This window comes from Natrix helvetica, assembly GCF_964273705.1.
Source record: "Natrix helvetica genome assembly, chromosome: 2".
Taxonomy (NCBI): Eukaryota; Metazoa; Chordata; class Lepidosauria; order Squamata; family Natricidae; genus Natrix; species Natrix helvetica.
In genome coordinates, this window is record NC_138552.1 from 274,735,022 (window position 1) to 274,752,957 (window position 17,936).

At 42.4% G+C, this 17,936-nt stretch overlaps 1 protein-coding gene across 6 annotated transcripts in view; it reads left to right on the forward strand.

Annotated features, from left to right (window-relative positions):
- RABGEF1 (RAB guanine nucleotide exchange factor 1) overlaps positions 1-17,936 on the forward strand; it is a 46,122-nt gene that overhangs the window by 12,880 nt on the left and 15,306 nt on the right. For 5 of the 6 annotated variants that reach the window (XM_081940374.1, XM_081940373.1, XM_081940376.1 and 2 more), the window contains 2 exons: positions 2,812-2,978; positions 17,115-17,281. In XM_081940374.1, coding sequence (XP_081796500.1) covers positions 2,812-2,978; positions 17,115-17,281 — 334 coding nt within the window. Of the gene's footprint in view, positions 1-2,811; positions 2,979-8,476; positions 8,597-17,090; positions 17,282-17,936 lie in introns of all 6 variants that reach the window. The other variant, XM_081940377.1, reaches the window with a different exon arrangement.

Here is a 17,936-nt window from a genome sequence, read left to right on the forward strand (position 1 = left end):
ACTCAAGTTTTGTGTAATTATCATTATTTTTCTTAGAGGAAGGTTGGTAAAACACACTTTTCTATCCAAAGGAAAAATACTTTATATTTACCAGAGGAGAGTGCTGTGATACTGAAATTGCTCTCTCTAGGTATTATAAAAACAGGCTGTCTCCCAATCTAATTCTGGCATAGAGTGAAACTCCTTTATACAGGTAGTTTTGGGTTTGGGGCGCATTGAATTTTGCCCTTGAAATACTGCTATTGTTAGCTTTGGGTTGCAATTCAGTATGCTGCTTGTCCCCTCTAAAGCTGCTGTATTCGTGATTCAGGGACTAAATATGGATTAGACTACTTTCTCTTGATTGAATCTGTTTACCCAGTGGAATCAGAAAGAAAGAACCTGCTGAAGGTTCCTTGTTTGAGGGAATGGCACATACAGTGAGGCAAAAAAGTATTTAGTCTCTCTCCTCCAAACACGACGAGTTATGTTTCTACCAAACAGTTCTATTTTGGTTTCATCTGACATTATGACATTCTCCCAATCCTCTTTTGGATCATCCAAATGCTCTCTAGCAAACTTCAGGCGGACCCGGACATGTACTGGCTTAAGCAGGGGGACACGTCTGGCACTGCAGGATCTGAGTCCCTGGCAGCGTAGTGTGTTACTGATGGTAGCCTTTGTTACGTTGGTCGCAGCTCTCTGCAGGTCATTCACTTGGTCCCCCCATGTGGTCCTGGGATTTTTGCTCACCGTTCTTGTGATCATTTTGACCCCACGGGGTGAGATCTTGCGTGGAGCCCCAGATGGGGGGAGATTATCAGTGGTCTTGTATGTCTTCCATTTTCTAATTATTGCTCCCACAGTTGATTTGTTCACACCAAGCTGCTTGCCTATTGCAGATTCAGTCTTCCCAGCCTGGTGCAGGTCTACAATTTTGTTTCTGGTGTCCTTCAACAGCTCTTTGGTCTTCACCATAGTGGAGTTTGGAGTGTGACTGTTTGAGGTTGTGGACAGGTGTCTTTTATACTGATAACAAGTTCAAACAGGTGCCATTGATACAGGTAATGAGTGCAGGACAGAGGAGCCACTTAAAGAAGAAGGTACAGGTCTGTGAGAACCAGAAATCTTGCTTGTTTGTAGGTGACCAAATACTTATTTTACACCATAATTTGCAAATAAATTCTTTCCAAATCAGCCAATGTGATTGTCTGAATTTGTCTTCTCATTTTGTCTCTCATAGTTGAGGTCTACCTATGATGCCAATTACAGGCCTCTCTCATCTTTTTAAGTGGGAGAACTTGCACAATTGGTGGCTGACTAAATACTTTTTTGCCCCACTGTAAAGGGACTTGGGGAATTGCCAGTGGTGGCCTCTTTTTATAGAACCTTTTCTTGGATGTTCGGTCCTCCTCCACCTTATGAAGGGTTATAAAGATTCTGCTCTTTAGGAATGCATTTGGATATGGAGATGTTTGGCCTACGCTTATAGCTAGCACTGACATAGTATATTATGTTGGCTGGTGCTTTGTCTTTCCAGTCTTTTTAAACCTGTTTTTTGTCTTCCATAAGTCACTTAGCACTCATATAAATTTAGCAGCACAGGCCAGTAAATATGTACCATACTTTTCGGAGTATAAGACGCATTCCCCACCCACCCATCCAAAAGAGGGTGGAAATGTTGATGCATCTTATAAGGCCATTTTTGGCCACCCAAAACCCTGCCCCCCACACCGCAGCCTATTTTTACCAAAAATGGGGTGTGCAGAGGGTTTGGGAGGCCTGCAGAGTGCTTCTGGGGGCCAGGGAGGGCAATGACTATTTTTTTTCTTGTTTTCCTCTTCAAAATCTTGATACGTTCTGGTGCGTCTTACAGTCCAAAAAATACGGTACATTGATAAATAATAGTGCAAACAAGAATATTAACCTACCAAGTGGACTGTGATGATATTTCTCATTGATGTAACATTCATCACTTACCTGAAGAGCATCAGGAAAAGAATACCGGCACACAGACTATCACGGTTCAGTAGTTTGTATTCTGGCACTACATTTGGTCTGTACAATGTAGACAAAGCTGTGGAGCCTAGCTTACTTGTGGCTATTTTTCATATGAGTCACCTCTAGCTGGTAGCTTTGTGTAATCTGAACTAATTCAGTGATTCTGGAAATGTATCAAGCTTGGAACAATTATTTTGAGGCTATAATACGCTGTTTCAGACTGCAATAACTTTCAGAATGGTTGAAATCGCTCGTTTCAAGAATGTGAAATAATTGCTTTGAACATGAAATGGGGCACTTTGAAGTTGAAATAGTGTGACTACCCCTAGGAAGCCTGGGTCTAGCACAGGGGTCGGCAACCTTAAACACTCAAAGAGCCACAAAGGTCCTAAACGGAAGCCCCCCCCCATTCAATTATGGAGCTGATCGGAAGTCCGGTTCCCCCAGCACAGTGTTTCTCAAACTTGGCGATTTTAAGTCCTGTGGACTTCAACTCCCAGAATCCCCCAGCCAGCATAGCTGGCTGGGGAATTCTGGGAGTTGAAGTCCACAGGACTTAAAGTCGCCAAGTTTGAGAAACACTGCCCCAGCACATAGTCTCCTCCTAGTGCGGCATCCTTTTTCCTCTACCTGGCCTAACTGAAAGACTTTTCAATTGTGGAGCTGACTGGCGACAGGGAGCCGCAGCAGAGGGGTAAAAGAGCCATATGTGTCTCCAGAGCCACAGGTTGCTGACCCCTGGTCTAGCAGCATAATGTATGGATGTTGCTAGTCGTTTGGCAATACTTTTTTAGGGGAACTAAGACTGTTTATTCTTCTTCCCAATGGTAGACTACAGCGTGAAGAAGAAGAGGCCTATGCTAATACTCAGCACACTCAAGGGGCTCAGTCACTTACTTTCACAAAATTCGAGGAAAAAAAAACAAGTGAGAAGCTGCGGAAAGTGGCAACAGTAAAGAAATTCTTTGGAGCATCTTCGCGTCCTGGAACTAAGAAGGGTAAGGTGGACAGAAGAAATAAAAGAGAAATGTTTGCTTCTTAAAGACATTATCATGGAAGAGGTTGCTGGGAAGGTACTGATCTGATTCATCGATCTTCTCCTTTCTTGTGAGCATCTGCTTTGGGCATTCTGCCATCTAAGTCATTTCCTTTGGAATCTTCTACTATTATCTGGAAAGTAGAAGTTTCATAGTAATAGAAGGTTCTAGACCAGCGATGGCGAACCTTTTTTGGCTCGCGTGCCATAAGTGGGGGGAACGCAGTGGGGTTGTTTGCAGGCGTGCCGCACCCATAATACAATGTGCGACCCTGCTGTGTACATGCGCGCACTACAGGCACTCCCCCCCATTTTTTGCATGCTTTTTTTGCCCTCCCCAGGCTCCAGAGGCTTTATAGGAGCCTGGGGAGGGCGAAAACAGCCTCCCCTGTCCCCCCAGAAGCCCTCCGGAGGCTTCAGGGACCTTCAGGATGCTTCTTTGAAGCATCCGGAGCAGTCAAAACGAACCTCTGAGCAAACCGGAAGTCACTTCCAGTTTGCTCGAAGGGTCATTTTGAGCGCTCCGAAGGCTTGAGGGACCTTCAGGATGCTTCCCTGAAGCCTCCGGAGCAGTCAAAACGAACCTCTGAGCAAACCGGAAGTCTGTTCCCGAACTTCCGGTTTGCCCGTAAGGGCCGGTTTTTTGCGCTCCGGAGGCTTCAGGGAAGCTTATGAAGCCTCCGGAGGGCCTCCGGAGGGGGAAGGCTCTTTTCGCCCTCCCCAGGCTCCTATAAAGGCTCTGGAGCCTGGGGAGGGCGAAAAATGGCTTTTAAAAAGGGTGAACTCAGCTGGTCAGCGCGCACATGCGCGCTGGCCAGCTGACGGGTGCAACCAGCAGTGCAACAGTTACTATTACCAGGGGTGAAGGGGTGGCATTGGCGAGAACGGGTGACTGCCACCCCTTCGTTCCTTCCCCAACAGCAGCTGTTGCGCTTCTGCTTCCAGCTGGGATGCTGGTGGAGGAGCTGCTGCTGGGGAGGCGAGTTGTATAAAGACGCCGCCGAGGGCCTGGCAGAATATATCCTGGCTGAAAGCGGCAGCGCTCTGGACCGCGGATCCTCATCAGAGCCGTGGACTGGAGCTGTGCAAGAAGCCTGCTCGGGTGGGGGGAGGGAGGGAAGCCTGGGACCGCCCATCCTCGCCACCGCCACCCCTTCTCCCCTTGTACTGGGACGCTGCTAAGCGCCTGGCAGAATATATCCCGGCTGGAAGCAGCAGCGCAACAGCCACCGCTATCAGGGGCGAAAGGGTGGCGATGGTGTGAACGGGCGGTTCCAGGCTTCCCTCCCTCCCCCCCCACCCGAGCAGGCTTCTTGCACAGCTCCAGCCCGCGGCTCTGATGAGTATCCGCAGTCCAGAGTGCTGCCGCTTCCAGCAGGGATATATTCTGCCAGGCCCTTGGCGGCATCTTTATGCAGGTAGCTCGCCTCCCCGCCAGCAGCTCCTCCGCCATCATCTCGTCTGGAAGCGGAAGTGCAACAGCCGCTGTTGGGGAAGGGACAAAGTGGGGGTGGTCGCCCGTTCTCGCCACCGCCACCCCTTCGCCCCTGGTAACGGCAACTGTTGCGCTGCTGCTTCCAGCCGGGTCACTGGAGGAACTGCTGTCAGGGAGGCGAGCTACACTTATAAAGACGCCACCGAGGGCCTGGCTCGCTGACTTGGGAGCAGCTGCGGTGGCTGCCCGGTTGCTCCTGCCCTTCCCCCTGTGGCTGCAGCTGCTGCTCTTCTGGGGCGCCCGAGCCAGCCAGGCACTCCAGACCGTAGATCTTCATCAGAGCCGCGGGCTGGAGCTGTGCAAATAGCTCGCTCCGGTGGGGAGGGAGGAAAGCCCGTCCTGGCCGCTGCTGCCCCCTCACCCCTGGCGGCTGTCACATTGCTACTTCTGGCTGGTGTGGGAGTGGCTGCAGGGGCCAGCCAGCCGCTCCTGCTGTTCCCCTTGTGGCTGCCGCTGCAAGTGCTTTTCTGGGGCGCCCGATGAGCCATGTGCTGGAGGGCTGGGGCCATGCAAGAAGCCTGCTCAGGTGGGGAGGGAGGGAAGCCCCAACCACAGCTCTACTCTGCTAAGAAGCGATGGCCGGGAACCCCTCTCTGCGTCTTTTGGCACGGGTGGCCGTTGCTCTTCCTGTTGCTGGTTTTTGCATGTGCATGCACGCCAGGAACCAGATCACCAAATGGCTGATGCGCATGTGCACCCTGGAAACAAAAAGATCATTTTCCTGGCATGCCCACCGGGCGGCTCCACTTCTGCTTTCTGGCATGTCAATGCGCGTCAAGACCAGCTGGCTGCTGCCCCTGAAACCGGAAGAGCAACTGGTGATGGCTTCGCGTGCCAGGAGAAATAGCTCTGTGTGCCACTTCTGTCATGCTTGCCATAGGTTCGCCATCACGACTCTAGAGTGTCTTACTTCAGCATTGAAAGCCTTTCACATACACTGCCTTGATTGTTAAAACTGTTGTAGAGCTGGTTAAAATATGCTGTGGAGAAAACCGCAACAACTTTAAGTTGCCAAGGTTGGAGATTCCTGCTCTAGAAAGCCATAAACCCCCAGGGTCTCCTGAAAATACATCACTGCTGAACCTGAAAGTCTTCCGGAGAGGCTTACAGGCAGTTCATGACTTACAACCACAATTGGGGCTGGAACTTCTGTTGATAAGGGATGCAGTTGCTAAATGAGTTCTGCCTGGTTTTGTGAACTTCTTTGTTGTAGTCATTAAGAATCTGGCTTCCCCCGTTGACTTTGCTTGTCCGAAACCTCTTTGGAAGTTTGTAAATGGGGATCACCCAACCCCAGCACACTACAACACTCATAAATGTGAGGACCGGTCATAAGTCAGTGCTGTCATAATGTTGAAGAGTTGTTAAACAAATGGTTGTAAGTCGAGGACTACCTACCTGTACATTGGAGGATGGTATGAATGAATTCCAATCTCTTAGTTTTGGTAATTGATGAATATCAGAAGTCAATACTGTGGTTAAAGGTGTCCCTTATAGTTGTTTGATTGTGAAACAGCTGGTTGGTTTAGATGCAATACAATACAATACAATACAATACAATACAATACAATACAATACAATACAATACAATAGTAGAGTTGGAAGGGACCTTGGAGGCCTTCTAGCCCAACCCCCTGCCTAGGCAGGAAACCCTATACCGTTTCAGACAAATGGCTATCCAACATCTTCTTAAAGACTTCCAGTGCTGGGGCATTCACAACTTCTGGAAGCAAGCTGTTCCACTGATTAATTGTTCTAACTGTCAGGAAATTTCTCCTCAGTTCTAAGTTGCTTCTTTCCTTGATTAGTTTCCACCCATTGCTTCTTGTTCTACCCTCAGGTGCCTTGGAGAGTAGTTTGACTCCCTCTTCTTTGTGGCAACCCCTGAGATATTGGAACACTGCTATCATGTCTCCCCTAGTCCTTCTTTCTATTAAACTAGACATAACCAGTTCCTGCAACCGTTCCTCATATGTTTTAGTCTCCAATCCCCTAATCATCTTTGTTGCTCTTCTCTGCACTCTTTCTAGAGTCTCCACATCTTTTTTACCTCGTGGCGACCAGAACTGAATGCAGTATTCCAAGTGTGGCCTTACCAAGGCATTATAAAGCGGCATCAACACTTCACGTGATCTTGATTCTATCCCTCTGTTGATGCAGCCTAGAACTGTGTTGGCTTTTTTGGCAGCTGCTGCACACTGCTGGCTCATATTTAAATGGTTGTCCACTAGGACTCCAAGATCCCTTTCACAGTTACTACTACAGATGCTTTGAAATTCTCATAATCTCATGTCCTGCATTTGGATAAACATTTTTTAACAGTTACTTTGAAATTCAGAGGGATTTTTCATTCCAAGGGTCATTAGGATAAGCAGCCATAGTTCTGAGACTTTCAGATAGGGAGCTACCTTCAAAGTGATGAATCACTGATAAACATATTGAGCAATAAGTTGGTGGAAGCAAGCAAGTAAGTCTCTGGACTCCAATCTTAAGCCATAATTCAGTGTCATGTTTTGTACTTTGAATAATGAACAAAAAATGAATGCTTAAAGTTCAGTGCTACTCTAGATTAAGTAAGAAAGGGTTCTTATCAAATCTTTCAGTAGATACTCGATGTCAATCCAAGAAGGGAAAAAGTTAAGGAAAAAAAGGAAGATTTAAGAGACCGATTTTATTACATTTGTTTGTTGTCCTTACAAAACTGCTTGAGTATGGGCTGATATGAAGAAACTCAAAGGTTTAAACAAAGCAAACATTAGCATGCACAAATAAGAAGGTAGTTCTGAAACACAGAAAAACAACAGCTGTGCAGCAATTTTAAGGGACCTGTGTGAATGAAAGTTTCTTGCGATCTGATGAAAGCAGGTAATTGCATCCCTTTCCTTACTAAAATCAGCACAAATGAGTCGCATATGAAAGCCACATATTAAGTTGTTTTTTATAGGACTGCAAAAAATATTTGTCAATGATTTGTGTTTAAGTACTTTTTACTTAATTGTATAACCCTCTTGTCATTTTTTTACACAAATCAACAATTTAAGAAACAATAAAATGACAAAATACACCTATCAATTAAATCCAGGAGCAGTTAAATTTTAATTTTACAACAGCATCCAGACAACACCTGCTGGAATAAAACTGCTGCTGATTGAAATATGCATTTTGGAAAACTATTTCAAATTCTGTCTACTACAACTGAAAAATATCTATGGAGATTCTCAGTCATTCAGGTCATGGTTGTCCCAAAGGTGCTTTTTCCAAAAAGCAATTGGCCTTGGTTTTTTTTAAAAAATATTTCACTTCTTATCCACAAACTTAAGAAACTTTGGATGAGAAATGAATCGTTTTCAAAGAAAAACAACAGCAACAAAGCCCTGTTGCCTTTTTTTGGGGGGACGACGACGACGACGACCTTTGGGATCACAACTGTAAAAACTAAAGTGTCAGCTTACTATAAATCCAGCAACAGTAGTGGGCCCAGAGAAATGTTTTGAAGGTTATGTGTTCAGATAGGTATACAAGGAATAATAGAAAATTATGCTTACCGTAGATATTGGCCTATCTGCTCAATGGCCATAATTAAAATCTTGTCGTACCACTATCAGCATTTTAACACCTCCTTTCTGCTTTTTGTGTGTGTGTTACTCTTGCCTACTAACATCTTTCATGTGCATGTGCATTTTGGAATATTAAATCAACCTTTAGAGCTGGTTGCATGTTTCCCCAAAACTGCTTGTTTTCACGTGTCACCCATTCTGCGCTTATTACATGTTTTGAAATATGTTTTCCCTTCTTCAGTCACCACTTTCAAAGTGTTTGACCGCTCCAGATGTCCAAGCTATTATATACTGCCATCTCTTTCTGTAGACCTGACCAGGAACCATAGACCCGTTGCCTCCCTTCTTCTTTATTTCCCCTGTTGCCTGTGGCTATCCTGCTTGCTGTTTTGCATTTGCTCTGTCTAGCCACTCAGGAATCCAGTTTTAAGGCTGAACAGCTTGAGGAAGAAGTCAGTGCTGATAATCTTCTAAGGCATTTGAAGGAGATGTTTACTCCGTCTTGGGAGCTTGCTTCTCCTGCTGAAGGTAATCCAGCACAGAGGGTCAAACCATGCGCGTGCTTGTTTTAGTGGCTTTGCAGAATCCAAGCTAGAATTATGCCAGGAGTAATTTACCGTATCTTCTAAACCTAAATAGTTATGCTACGGAGAAGTACAGGGAGAAGTACAGACAATAGAAGGGTTTAAAAAAAAAATGGAGCCTAAACCTAGTTTCCCCCCCACTTCAACAGGAAATACTGTAAAGTGTACTTAAATATTTGCTTGGTTAAGTTATAAAGGAACCCTTGTATCTATTAATATTCAAGCAAAGCAAAAAATTGACAAAATCTTGATCATTTTAAATCTAAATATTTGAATTTTGACTATGTAAATTTGATTAATAAAATATTTTCTTTGAAAAGGCAAATTGTAAGGCACTTTCTTGTTCAATTAGATCAAAATTTTGCTCAGGCCCTAACAGTGGAAAAACAGAAATTACTCATGTATTTTGACTGCTGGTGGGAGTGGGGTTGTTTTCTTTGATGCAATGAAAGAGAATCTTTGTGAAGACTTGAATAAGGCTGAGTGTTTTCTCATTTTGGCAGGTAGTTCATAAGTGCTCTATTTTTTGTTTTGATTGATCCTTTAAGTGACATCAAATAAATGCCTAGAGATCACAGAGAAACAAATGTATTTTTGCTAGCTTTTGGAAGATTCTACCTTCTCTGGTTACAAGAAATTTAGTTGATTGTTCCTCTTGCTTCTAAGATTTCAATGGAGATTATTCACACAATTTCAGCATATTTTTCCATCCAAAACTAGATGTGTACTCTTAAAAAAAGAGAGGCTGTATGTATAGTACAAAATCTTATGCTTTTTTTAAAAAAAAACACTCCTGTTGGGATTATTGTTATTGTACTGACTTTCGGTGAGAACCAGTTTTAACAGAAATAGTTTTCTAAGGGATTTCAGATGCATTCCGTATTGCTTTTCATTTTCATTCATTTTGGCTGCTTATTTATGGCTTCCTTCAGCTCTCTGCCAAGTGTTTTAAAGACTGTTCAGATTGGCTGCTGCATATATTTGTAAGGCAGATAGTTTTGATGAAAGATTCAGATTTTTTTCTGACTTTTAGCATAATGTATTCTGTATGTAGCCAGGTTTTCTTTTTTTTTTTTAAAAAAATCATTCAGCCAGAAGATGCTGGGGGTTCCAGCCTTTACACCTCCCACATCTATTACTATGATACAAAAAATCCAAATGTTTTAAATTACTTTTTCACGCAGCCTTTTTCAACCATAACTTCCAGAGTTCTCAAGTAATTTTCCTGATTACCTGTTAGCATCAGGAGGACAGCATTATATGGAAGTTCATTTTCTCGAACAGTATGAATGTTAAACACCAAGTAGATAATAACATTTTAAATGTGCTGTGTAGCTGATTTGTCACATCCTTTTTAAAATGCAATTAGAAAAGACAGTGAAGACTGCAAAGAGTGTTTTGCATCTTTAAAAAATACTGACTACTCTAAAGTGCAAGATTCAATTAGGAGCACTTGGCTTATCTTGTCTAGGCTCAGAGGCTACTGAAGGCCATCTTAATCTCTTAGCCAAATATTGACTATTGGGAAATACCAGAACTGTGGGAAGCCAAAAGGTGACCTTGAAGAAAGCACTTGCAACCCACTTCCATAACGCTGCTGAGAGAGCTTTTGGGTGTGTCCATGGATTCACGAGACATAGAGCTCGATTCACAGGAGAGATGATTTTCCCCCAAAGGCTTGATTGCTCTCTCACACACTAAACGCAGCCTTCCCCAACCTGCAGTCTTCCAGGCTTATACTATCTCCAATAGCCAGGATATATTTAATAGAGGCAATTGCAAAGTGGAAATGTATTCTAGCATTATTAGAAATTACTGAATTAAGCAAAAATGCCCAAGAGTTTTCAGAAAATAGTACTGAAGAAGAATACCTAAATATTTGATAGTACTGGAAAAATTGGCTTTTTCTGGAATGTCCTGATCACTTATCTGTAAAGAAGATGGCATAATTATAATGCGGAAATTTGGATGGTTCAGAAACTGACATGAAAGAGGGGGACTACTTTAACCTACTATATTTGCCTTGTAAAGACAATTCATTTTGCCAGTATTCATGTTCAGTTTCTAGGGATGAAAAAGCTTCAGTTAGCAGATGTGGTGCTTAAATTGTTAGGATAGCACCTGGGAGATACATAGAAGTTCATTGCTCCTCCTAAGTGAAGTATCTCACAGGAATGGTTGGAGTAGGGAGAACTTGGGGGAGCGAATCCTATATATATTTGACTCATATAAGGATCTAATAATTGTATAAAATATAAATATGGTGCTGGAGAAGACTCCTGCGATTCCCTTGGACCGCAAGGCCATCAAACCGGTCAGTCTTAGAGGAGATCAACCCTGACTGCATTAGGCTGGGAAACACTGAGGGCAAAAGAAGAAGAGGACGACAGAGAATGAGGTGGCTGGATGGAATCACTGAAGCAGTAGGCATGAGCTTAAATGGACTCCGGAGGATGGAAGAGGACAGGAAGGCCTGGAAAAACATTGTCCATGGGGTCGTGATGGGTTGGACACAACTTCGCAACTAGCAACAACAATAAATATAAATCTAATAAAAACAGATAAGTGGTAGCCAATAATTTCATCAAACCAACATACCTACTATCTTAGACCCTATCATGTTGCAGTGGAACAAGTCACTTAAAAGGATGATGCATAGTTTGTTATCTACCGAAGATAAAAGAACAGAGGGCAGACTATATATAAGTAATGTATTAGCATCTTGAATTAGGCTTAGAAAACAACCAAAGCAGCTGGAGGATCAGGACTAAATCACTAATATTTAAATATGCATTATTGTATACAGTACATTTAGCTGGCTTTGCATGGCACAGGTCAAGCTGTATCTCATGTTGTAGGAAGTTATCACCCAGCCCAGTCCCAGAAAAATGAAATATCTTAGGAAATATTGATAAGGCAGAATATTATATTTTCCTGGATGTGAAAAAGGGAGAAACACATTTTAAACACAAAGTAAATTCCTGCAGCTTCCTGCCCATCCTCACTTTATCAATGGGCCATTAAGAAGGCCAAGCTAGTCCACTTTACATAATAAAGAGTTCTCCCCTTCAGCTCCAGGGGGATGGGAATGAAGGCATGATAATATAAGCCTTTACTCAACTGACCACATGGCATCTGAGAATTCAACCAAACCTGGATTCAAAACTCAACCTAGAGGGTTGCCCTTGCATGGGCCCATGTGAGTCTGACAACCAATCAGAATACGTTTCTTACACAGGAACAGGAAACAGAGAGGTGGGACTGAACAGGTTATAAAAAGCCTAGCAAGCCCCTCCATCAGCCCTTCTCCTCTTCTCCACCAACATTGAAGCATGTGATCACCTTTTCTGTTCAGGACTCAGGCCATGTGGTCCTGTCCACCATTAAAACCATCTTTCCAAGCAGCCTCCATGTCTCCAGTGTCTTTTTCCCCACTTGGAGCTGAACCCAGAAGGACATTTCTTTCATCAATGTAATGCCCAAAACAGCCAGCTATATTGCATGGGGGAATAGAATCAGTGGGGCATGAAAGCCATATATCTCCCTTGTGCTTCCTCAGCATCTTCTAATGAGTAATATGTAGCCTCTGAGTAAGGACTTGCCATTCCAAGTAATGCAATGGATTATTAATGTGTATCATTACTTTATTATCTGCCTTTTATAATATTTTCCTTGATGGAAAATAGCTGATATATAACAATAACATTTTTGTTGCTGGATCTGCTTTCCTTGTTGATCAGAACAGAGATCTAGCTGTCAACTATGCTTATAAAAAGACAGTCATCTCACTGTTTTGCTATCTGGCATTTGGAGACATCCTACCTGTGTGTCCACAGGCTTCAATTAGATATCAAGTGTAATAGCTGTTGCTGATATCCTCTGTGCATATTTTCCAGTCAATTTCTTATTTTATTGCACCGTGTGCTGTGGTTAGCACACTTTGACCATAGTTTGCAGTGGTCATAGTTGCAGAACTGGATCGTGTACCCTGCAAATGTTGTGATTAGTTTTTCCTGGCAGGAATTTAAAAGCAGTGGTGTTTAAAAAGTCATTTGTAGCGGCTCTGCTGGACACTTTCATGACTGTTTTTGTTTTTGTATGTTTGGGTTTTTTGCTCTTCCAGAACAATGTTAGGCATGTGGAATTAATAATTGTCCCAGAAAATACTGGAAAACTACATTGTTTTTCCTTTTTCTGTTTAGCAATGCACGCTATGTTTTGGAACTTGTTTCTTCTTTTGAAATGGAAATATAAAAAAAAGAATTATATAAGCCTAAGATTGGGGACATGTACTCTGCCAAATACTGTCGGTTGGAGATAGAAATTGGGTACAAGGCTGCTATCCCTTGCATAAAATATGCAGCTTAGCTAAATGCCACTTAACTCTTGCAGTTGCTTAATCAGATCTTATATAAATGGCCAGTTAAGATCATTATAGCTTTACGTGTTTAGGGCTTCGTTTGTAATTTTTAAAATATGCAATTGGGTTAAAAACGTCCTCTCCCTGTATGTGAGGTTGGGTAGCCTATGATACTCTAGTATTGGCCAGAACTCCCTGTGTAGCCCAAGGAAGTTTGCAGGAAGAGCTGGGAACTTTGGACCCAATCTTGATAAGTGTGCCTGAGGCCTTACTTCATACTGCCTAGGAGTTATAGTCTTTGGGGTTCCTTGAAGGGTTGGAAGCGGACAATTGGATTGTTCCAAGCCTTCTATAGAAGATGTGTATGGTATCTTGCCAACAGAAAATACCTCATGTTATAGCTGACTCAAATGAAGCAGGGAAAGGAAAATCAGGAAAAATTGAAATACTGCATAAGCCTCAGTTACAGTTTTCATCTTTTGCACTGGCACCAGAGATGGGTTGCTGCCGGTTCGGCCGAACCGGTAGTGGAATTCAGGCCTGGGTGGCAGAACCAGCAGCAGCCTAGGCCTGACACGCCCCTGAACCGGTTCCCTTGCCACTGCTGATGTTGCCGCTATGTTGGATTTTAGTGACTGCGCGCAGAGCAATTTACATTGAACAGCGCATGTGGCGTGCAGCGCGCTTCTGGTACATGCACATTGCGAACCGGTAGTAAAACCGGCAGGAACCCACTCCTGACTGGCAAATAGGGTCAACCCAAGAGTATAGTAATAACCTGCGGTCCTTATGACCATGTGAATGATGGCATTTATTCCTTGAGATTTTGAAAAGAATTTAAACCTCTGCGTAGGCATGTAACAAATTATTATGAACACGTGGATCTTGAAAACCAAGTATTCTTTTTTCTTCAATTTGTATGCTGCTGAATCACGGCAGCTTACAACAATATCAGTCTTCTCTGCGTTCAGACACTTGTCAGCAAACCTATAAATTCCCACCTGCTAAAAAATGTGAAGTAAGCTGCCCTGTTTTAATAATAAATGTTTTCAGCATTCTTCATTCCTTGTTGTCCTTACATTAATCATTGGTTCTCCCTGTTAGATGCATTAGTGTCTGGCTTTGCATTGGTGAGGTGTTGATTACAATTCTTTGTGTTTTGTTTCTTTGTCTCCTGCTTCTTTCCCTTCATCCTGCTACATTTGCATCTTCTGTGCTTCATTCTGAATAGCGCTGGCTAGCAAACGGAAAGGTGGGTGAATTGATGCTGCTGTTTAGACGAAACAACCCTTTTTAGTCTTGCATTTTGCTTCTTTTTTGGATGGGCTCCAAGCACTAGGCATTTTAACCTAGGTGTAGTCAAATATATTAGTGTGCTGAGTATGAATGAGGTCCATCGAACATGCTAGCTATTTTATAGTCAACCAAATTTACATTCTTGCATTTCGCTGCCCCTTTTATTGCCTGTCATGTCAAGGACTCATATTCAGTATTTCCATGGATGCATCAGCCATTGAAGAATAGTTTGGCTAATAAAGGCTCATTTGCTGCTTGCCTCACGATGCATATACTAAACGGGAATGGGCAACACGGTGCTAGTTTAATACCTCCTTTCAGGCTTCCTTGTGCCACTGAGTTTATTCTTATTTTAAATTAATTTGAAAAATTACGTTCTGTCCTTCACCAGGTAAACCTTGCTGGGTCTTTAATCAACTATATTCTTGGGATCTTCAATATGAATGCTGGCTGGGTTTCTTTGGACCACCACAATCCCTCTTACAGGGTGGTTGTTATGGGAAAAATGGGAGGATGAAGGAGTAAGTTTGCCACCTTGAGTATAGTAAATAATAAAGGTGGGATAAAAAAAATCCATGTATACATGTCCCAGGATAATGTTGCAGGATCCAAGCTGGGTGGGCCACCGGGTCTTCCCACTTAGATTGGATCCTGCAAATCCAAATAAATAAAATCTGGGTGGACTCTGACTCTGAAATTGCACTTTTCTTCCAGTAATTATCTCCATTATAAAGAGCTTTTAAGGCAGCAGCTAATGATGAAATTGTTGGATTGAACTATTGTTCAATTATTTGCTTTTTCGTTCAGAGTTGAGTATAACATGGAAAAAAGCTGTGATGTCCACGAAAGGATTAGTTATATCAGTGTTTTTCAACCTTGGCAACTTGAAGATGTCTGGACTTCAACTCCCAGAATTCCCCAGCCAGCAAATGCTGGCTGGGGAATTCTGGGAGTTGAAGTCCAGACATCTTCAAGTTGCCAAGGTTGAAAAACACTGAGTTATATAATAAGGGTTTTTGTCTTAAGCTGATAATTTAATATTAAAATCTCCATTGTTTCGTTATTTAATATGTGTGTCGTGTTAATGAACGGGAAAATAGATGTACAGAGCAAATTTAGGAAGAATTAAATAGGGAGAATTAAAATAACGAAAAGTAGAAAAAGACAAAACAGACAATAATAAGAAAGCCTATTAGGTGTCTAAGGTCTTCCTTTTTATATACCTGCTATTTTGCACTACAGGTAGATCTCCATTAGTGCAATTAATGAATCACAGGAAATAATAATTATTATTTGAACCGGTACTATATGAAATGATATTTCTGTGGTGAAAAAATATGGTAATTGATTCCAGCTTGACAGAAATAGGCAATGAAAATTTTTAAACAGAAATTTTATCTGTACATTAATGAAATATTGCAATAAAGGATAAAAGAAATGTACTTTAAATTTATGGTGAACAATGTCACAGAGTATTATAAAAAGCAAAATAAAAATTTTAAAAATGACTACAGTGTTAGACATTCCAACATCACTAAAACGATCCTTCTGTTTCATGACATCTCCAACATTTATTACAGTATTTCTTTACAATTTTGCATAGGTGTTTTGTTTGTTATGCTATTTATTTGTTGCTATTTCTTTAAAGTTTTGCATCCATTTTTGTTTGTTTTGTCTCAGTGTCATATTTCAGTAAAAGATTACATAATATAAAATTCCCTCAGAGGTGGTGTCAGGTTTGTATTAACATTTCAAATTCTGTATTTCTTTCTTAATGTCCCTCCTTCCTTCTTGAGATCTAACTGTATCACCTGACTATTTGTAAATTACATCAGCAATGGTGGATTCCAGTCTTTGTTAAATAGTATTTGCTGTGTTTTTAGTCCGTTCGTAGAATCTGAGTGAACCATATCTACATATGTAATTACATATATTTTTCTTGCTGTAATTAACTCCAACATGAAAAATATTCGAAGGAGAAGCTAGAGTGCTAAAACACATCCTATAAACTGTAGCTTTTAAAGTTATGGCAGCTTGAGCAAAGATAGAAGCAGTCTTTCCAGAAAATGCTACAAGTGATAGTAGATTAATGGACTCCCGTATGTTATTTCTGTAAACACTTTACAAGATTTGTCACAGTGATACATGGAAGACTGCAGCTTATACATATTGCCGCTTAGAACGGGTTTGATAAGTACTATGTGTTAGTTAATTGCTTGAGCCAGCCACTTTTCTAAAAAGTAGGACATAGGCACAAGGTCTGATTAAGCATTTGATACCTGGGGAAAACTGACTCTTGATAAATTGTGTCTGTCATGCAGCAGACATCTGAGGCAGTGGGTGTATTCAGCCGGTTCGGAACGATTCGGGTGAAACAGTAGTAGCGACCTGTAGGCAGACCCGCCCCGCACACCTGCCCTGTCGCTATGCCGTCCTATTTAGCCATGTTTTCTAAGCCACACGCATGCGTGCAACCCTCACGCATGAGCAAAATGCGTGCACGGAAGGCTGCACACGTGCGCAGAAGGCACCACTCACAGTTTTGGTGCATGCGAACCGGCGGTAAAATTATGTGAAACCCACCTCTGATCTGAGGTTGTAATTTCCATATGAGAAAGTCTTATTGGCTACAATTCTAGTTTAGCTTACTAGTACAAAATAAGCCTTCAAGGTTTTGTGTGTGGAATCTTTTCCCCCCCTACAATAAATAGCTTCTTCTCTTCCTCTGTCACTCATAATACACCTCTCACCAAGAAAGTTTAGTAATTTTTATTTGTAACAGTGTGCTATTCCCTCTTTTTTGTAGAAGTCCCAGAAGCTAAAGCACCTAGTCCTTCTATCAGTAGGCAGGTCAGCATCGAAACCGATAGAGTGTCCAAGGACTTCATTGAATTTCTTAAGAACTACAATAAGGCTGGCCAGGAGACCTACAAGCAGTGCAAACTGTTCCTGGATACGATGCATCGCAAGCGGGTGAGGCATTCTTGCAGAGAGAGGCATTTGCTGGCCTTGGTGACTCGTTTGGGCTTTTCTCTGCAGGGGTGAAATTCTGGAAGTGGGGAACAAGTAGAGGATCAACAACTTTTCATGGTGAAGGTAGCAGAAACATTAGAAGGGGGCCGGTAGGAAATTGAATGATCTTCAGGTATGACCTGCTTGTTGGGAAGCAATCCATAAACATGGTTTTAAAGAAGGAGAAAAGTATATTGTTTTTATGTGAGATTAGGAGATTAAGATTTTTGCCCAAATGCAGATAGTCCTTGCTTAATGCTCAGTTGCTTAGCAACTGTTTAAAGATACGATGAATGCCCCCCACCCCCCGGAATTACTTATGATCCAATTCTGGAGATCCAGTGTTGACAAACACACACATTCCTGCGGTCATAGAACTGGTTTATTTTTAGGGCTGCAGTCATGTGATCATGATTTACAATTATTTTTGCTAGTTTCTAGCTGTGGTGGTGCAGTAGTTAGACTGCAGTATTTCAGGCTAACTCTGCCGACAGCGAACAGTTCAATCCTGAACTGGCTCAAGCCTTCCATCATTTCAAGGTCGGTAAAATGAGAACCCAGATTATTGGGCACAACATGCTGACTCTGTAAACTGCTTAGATAGAGAGGACTGCAA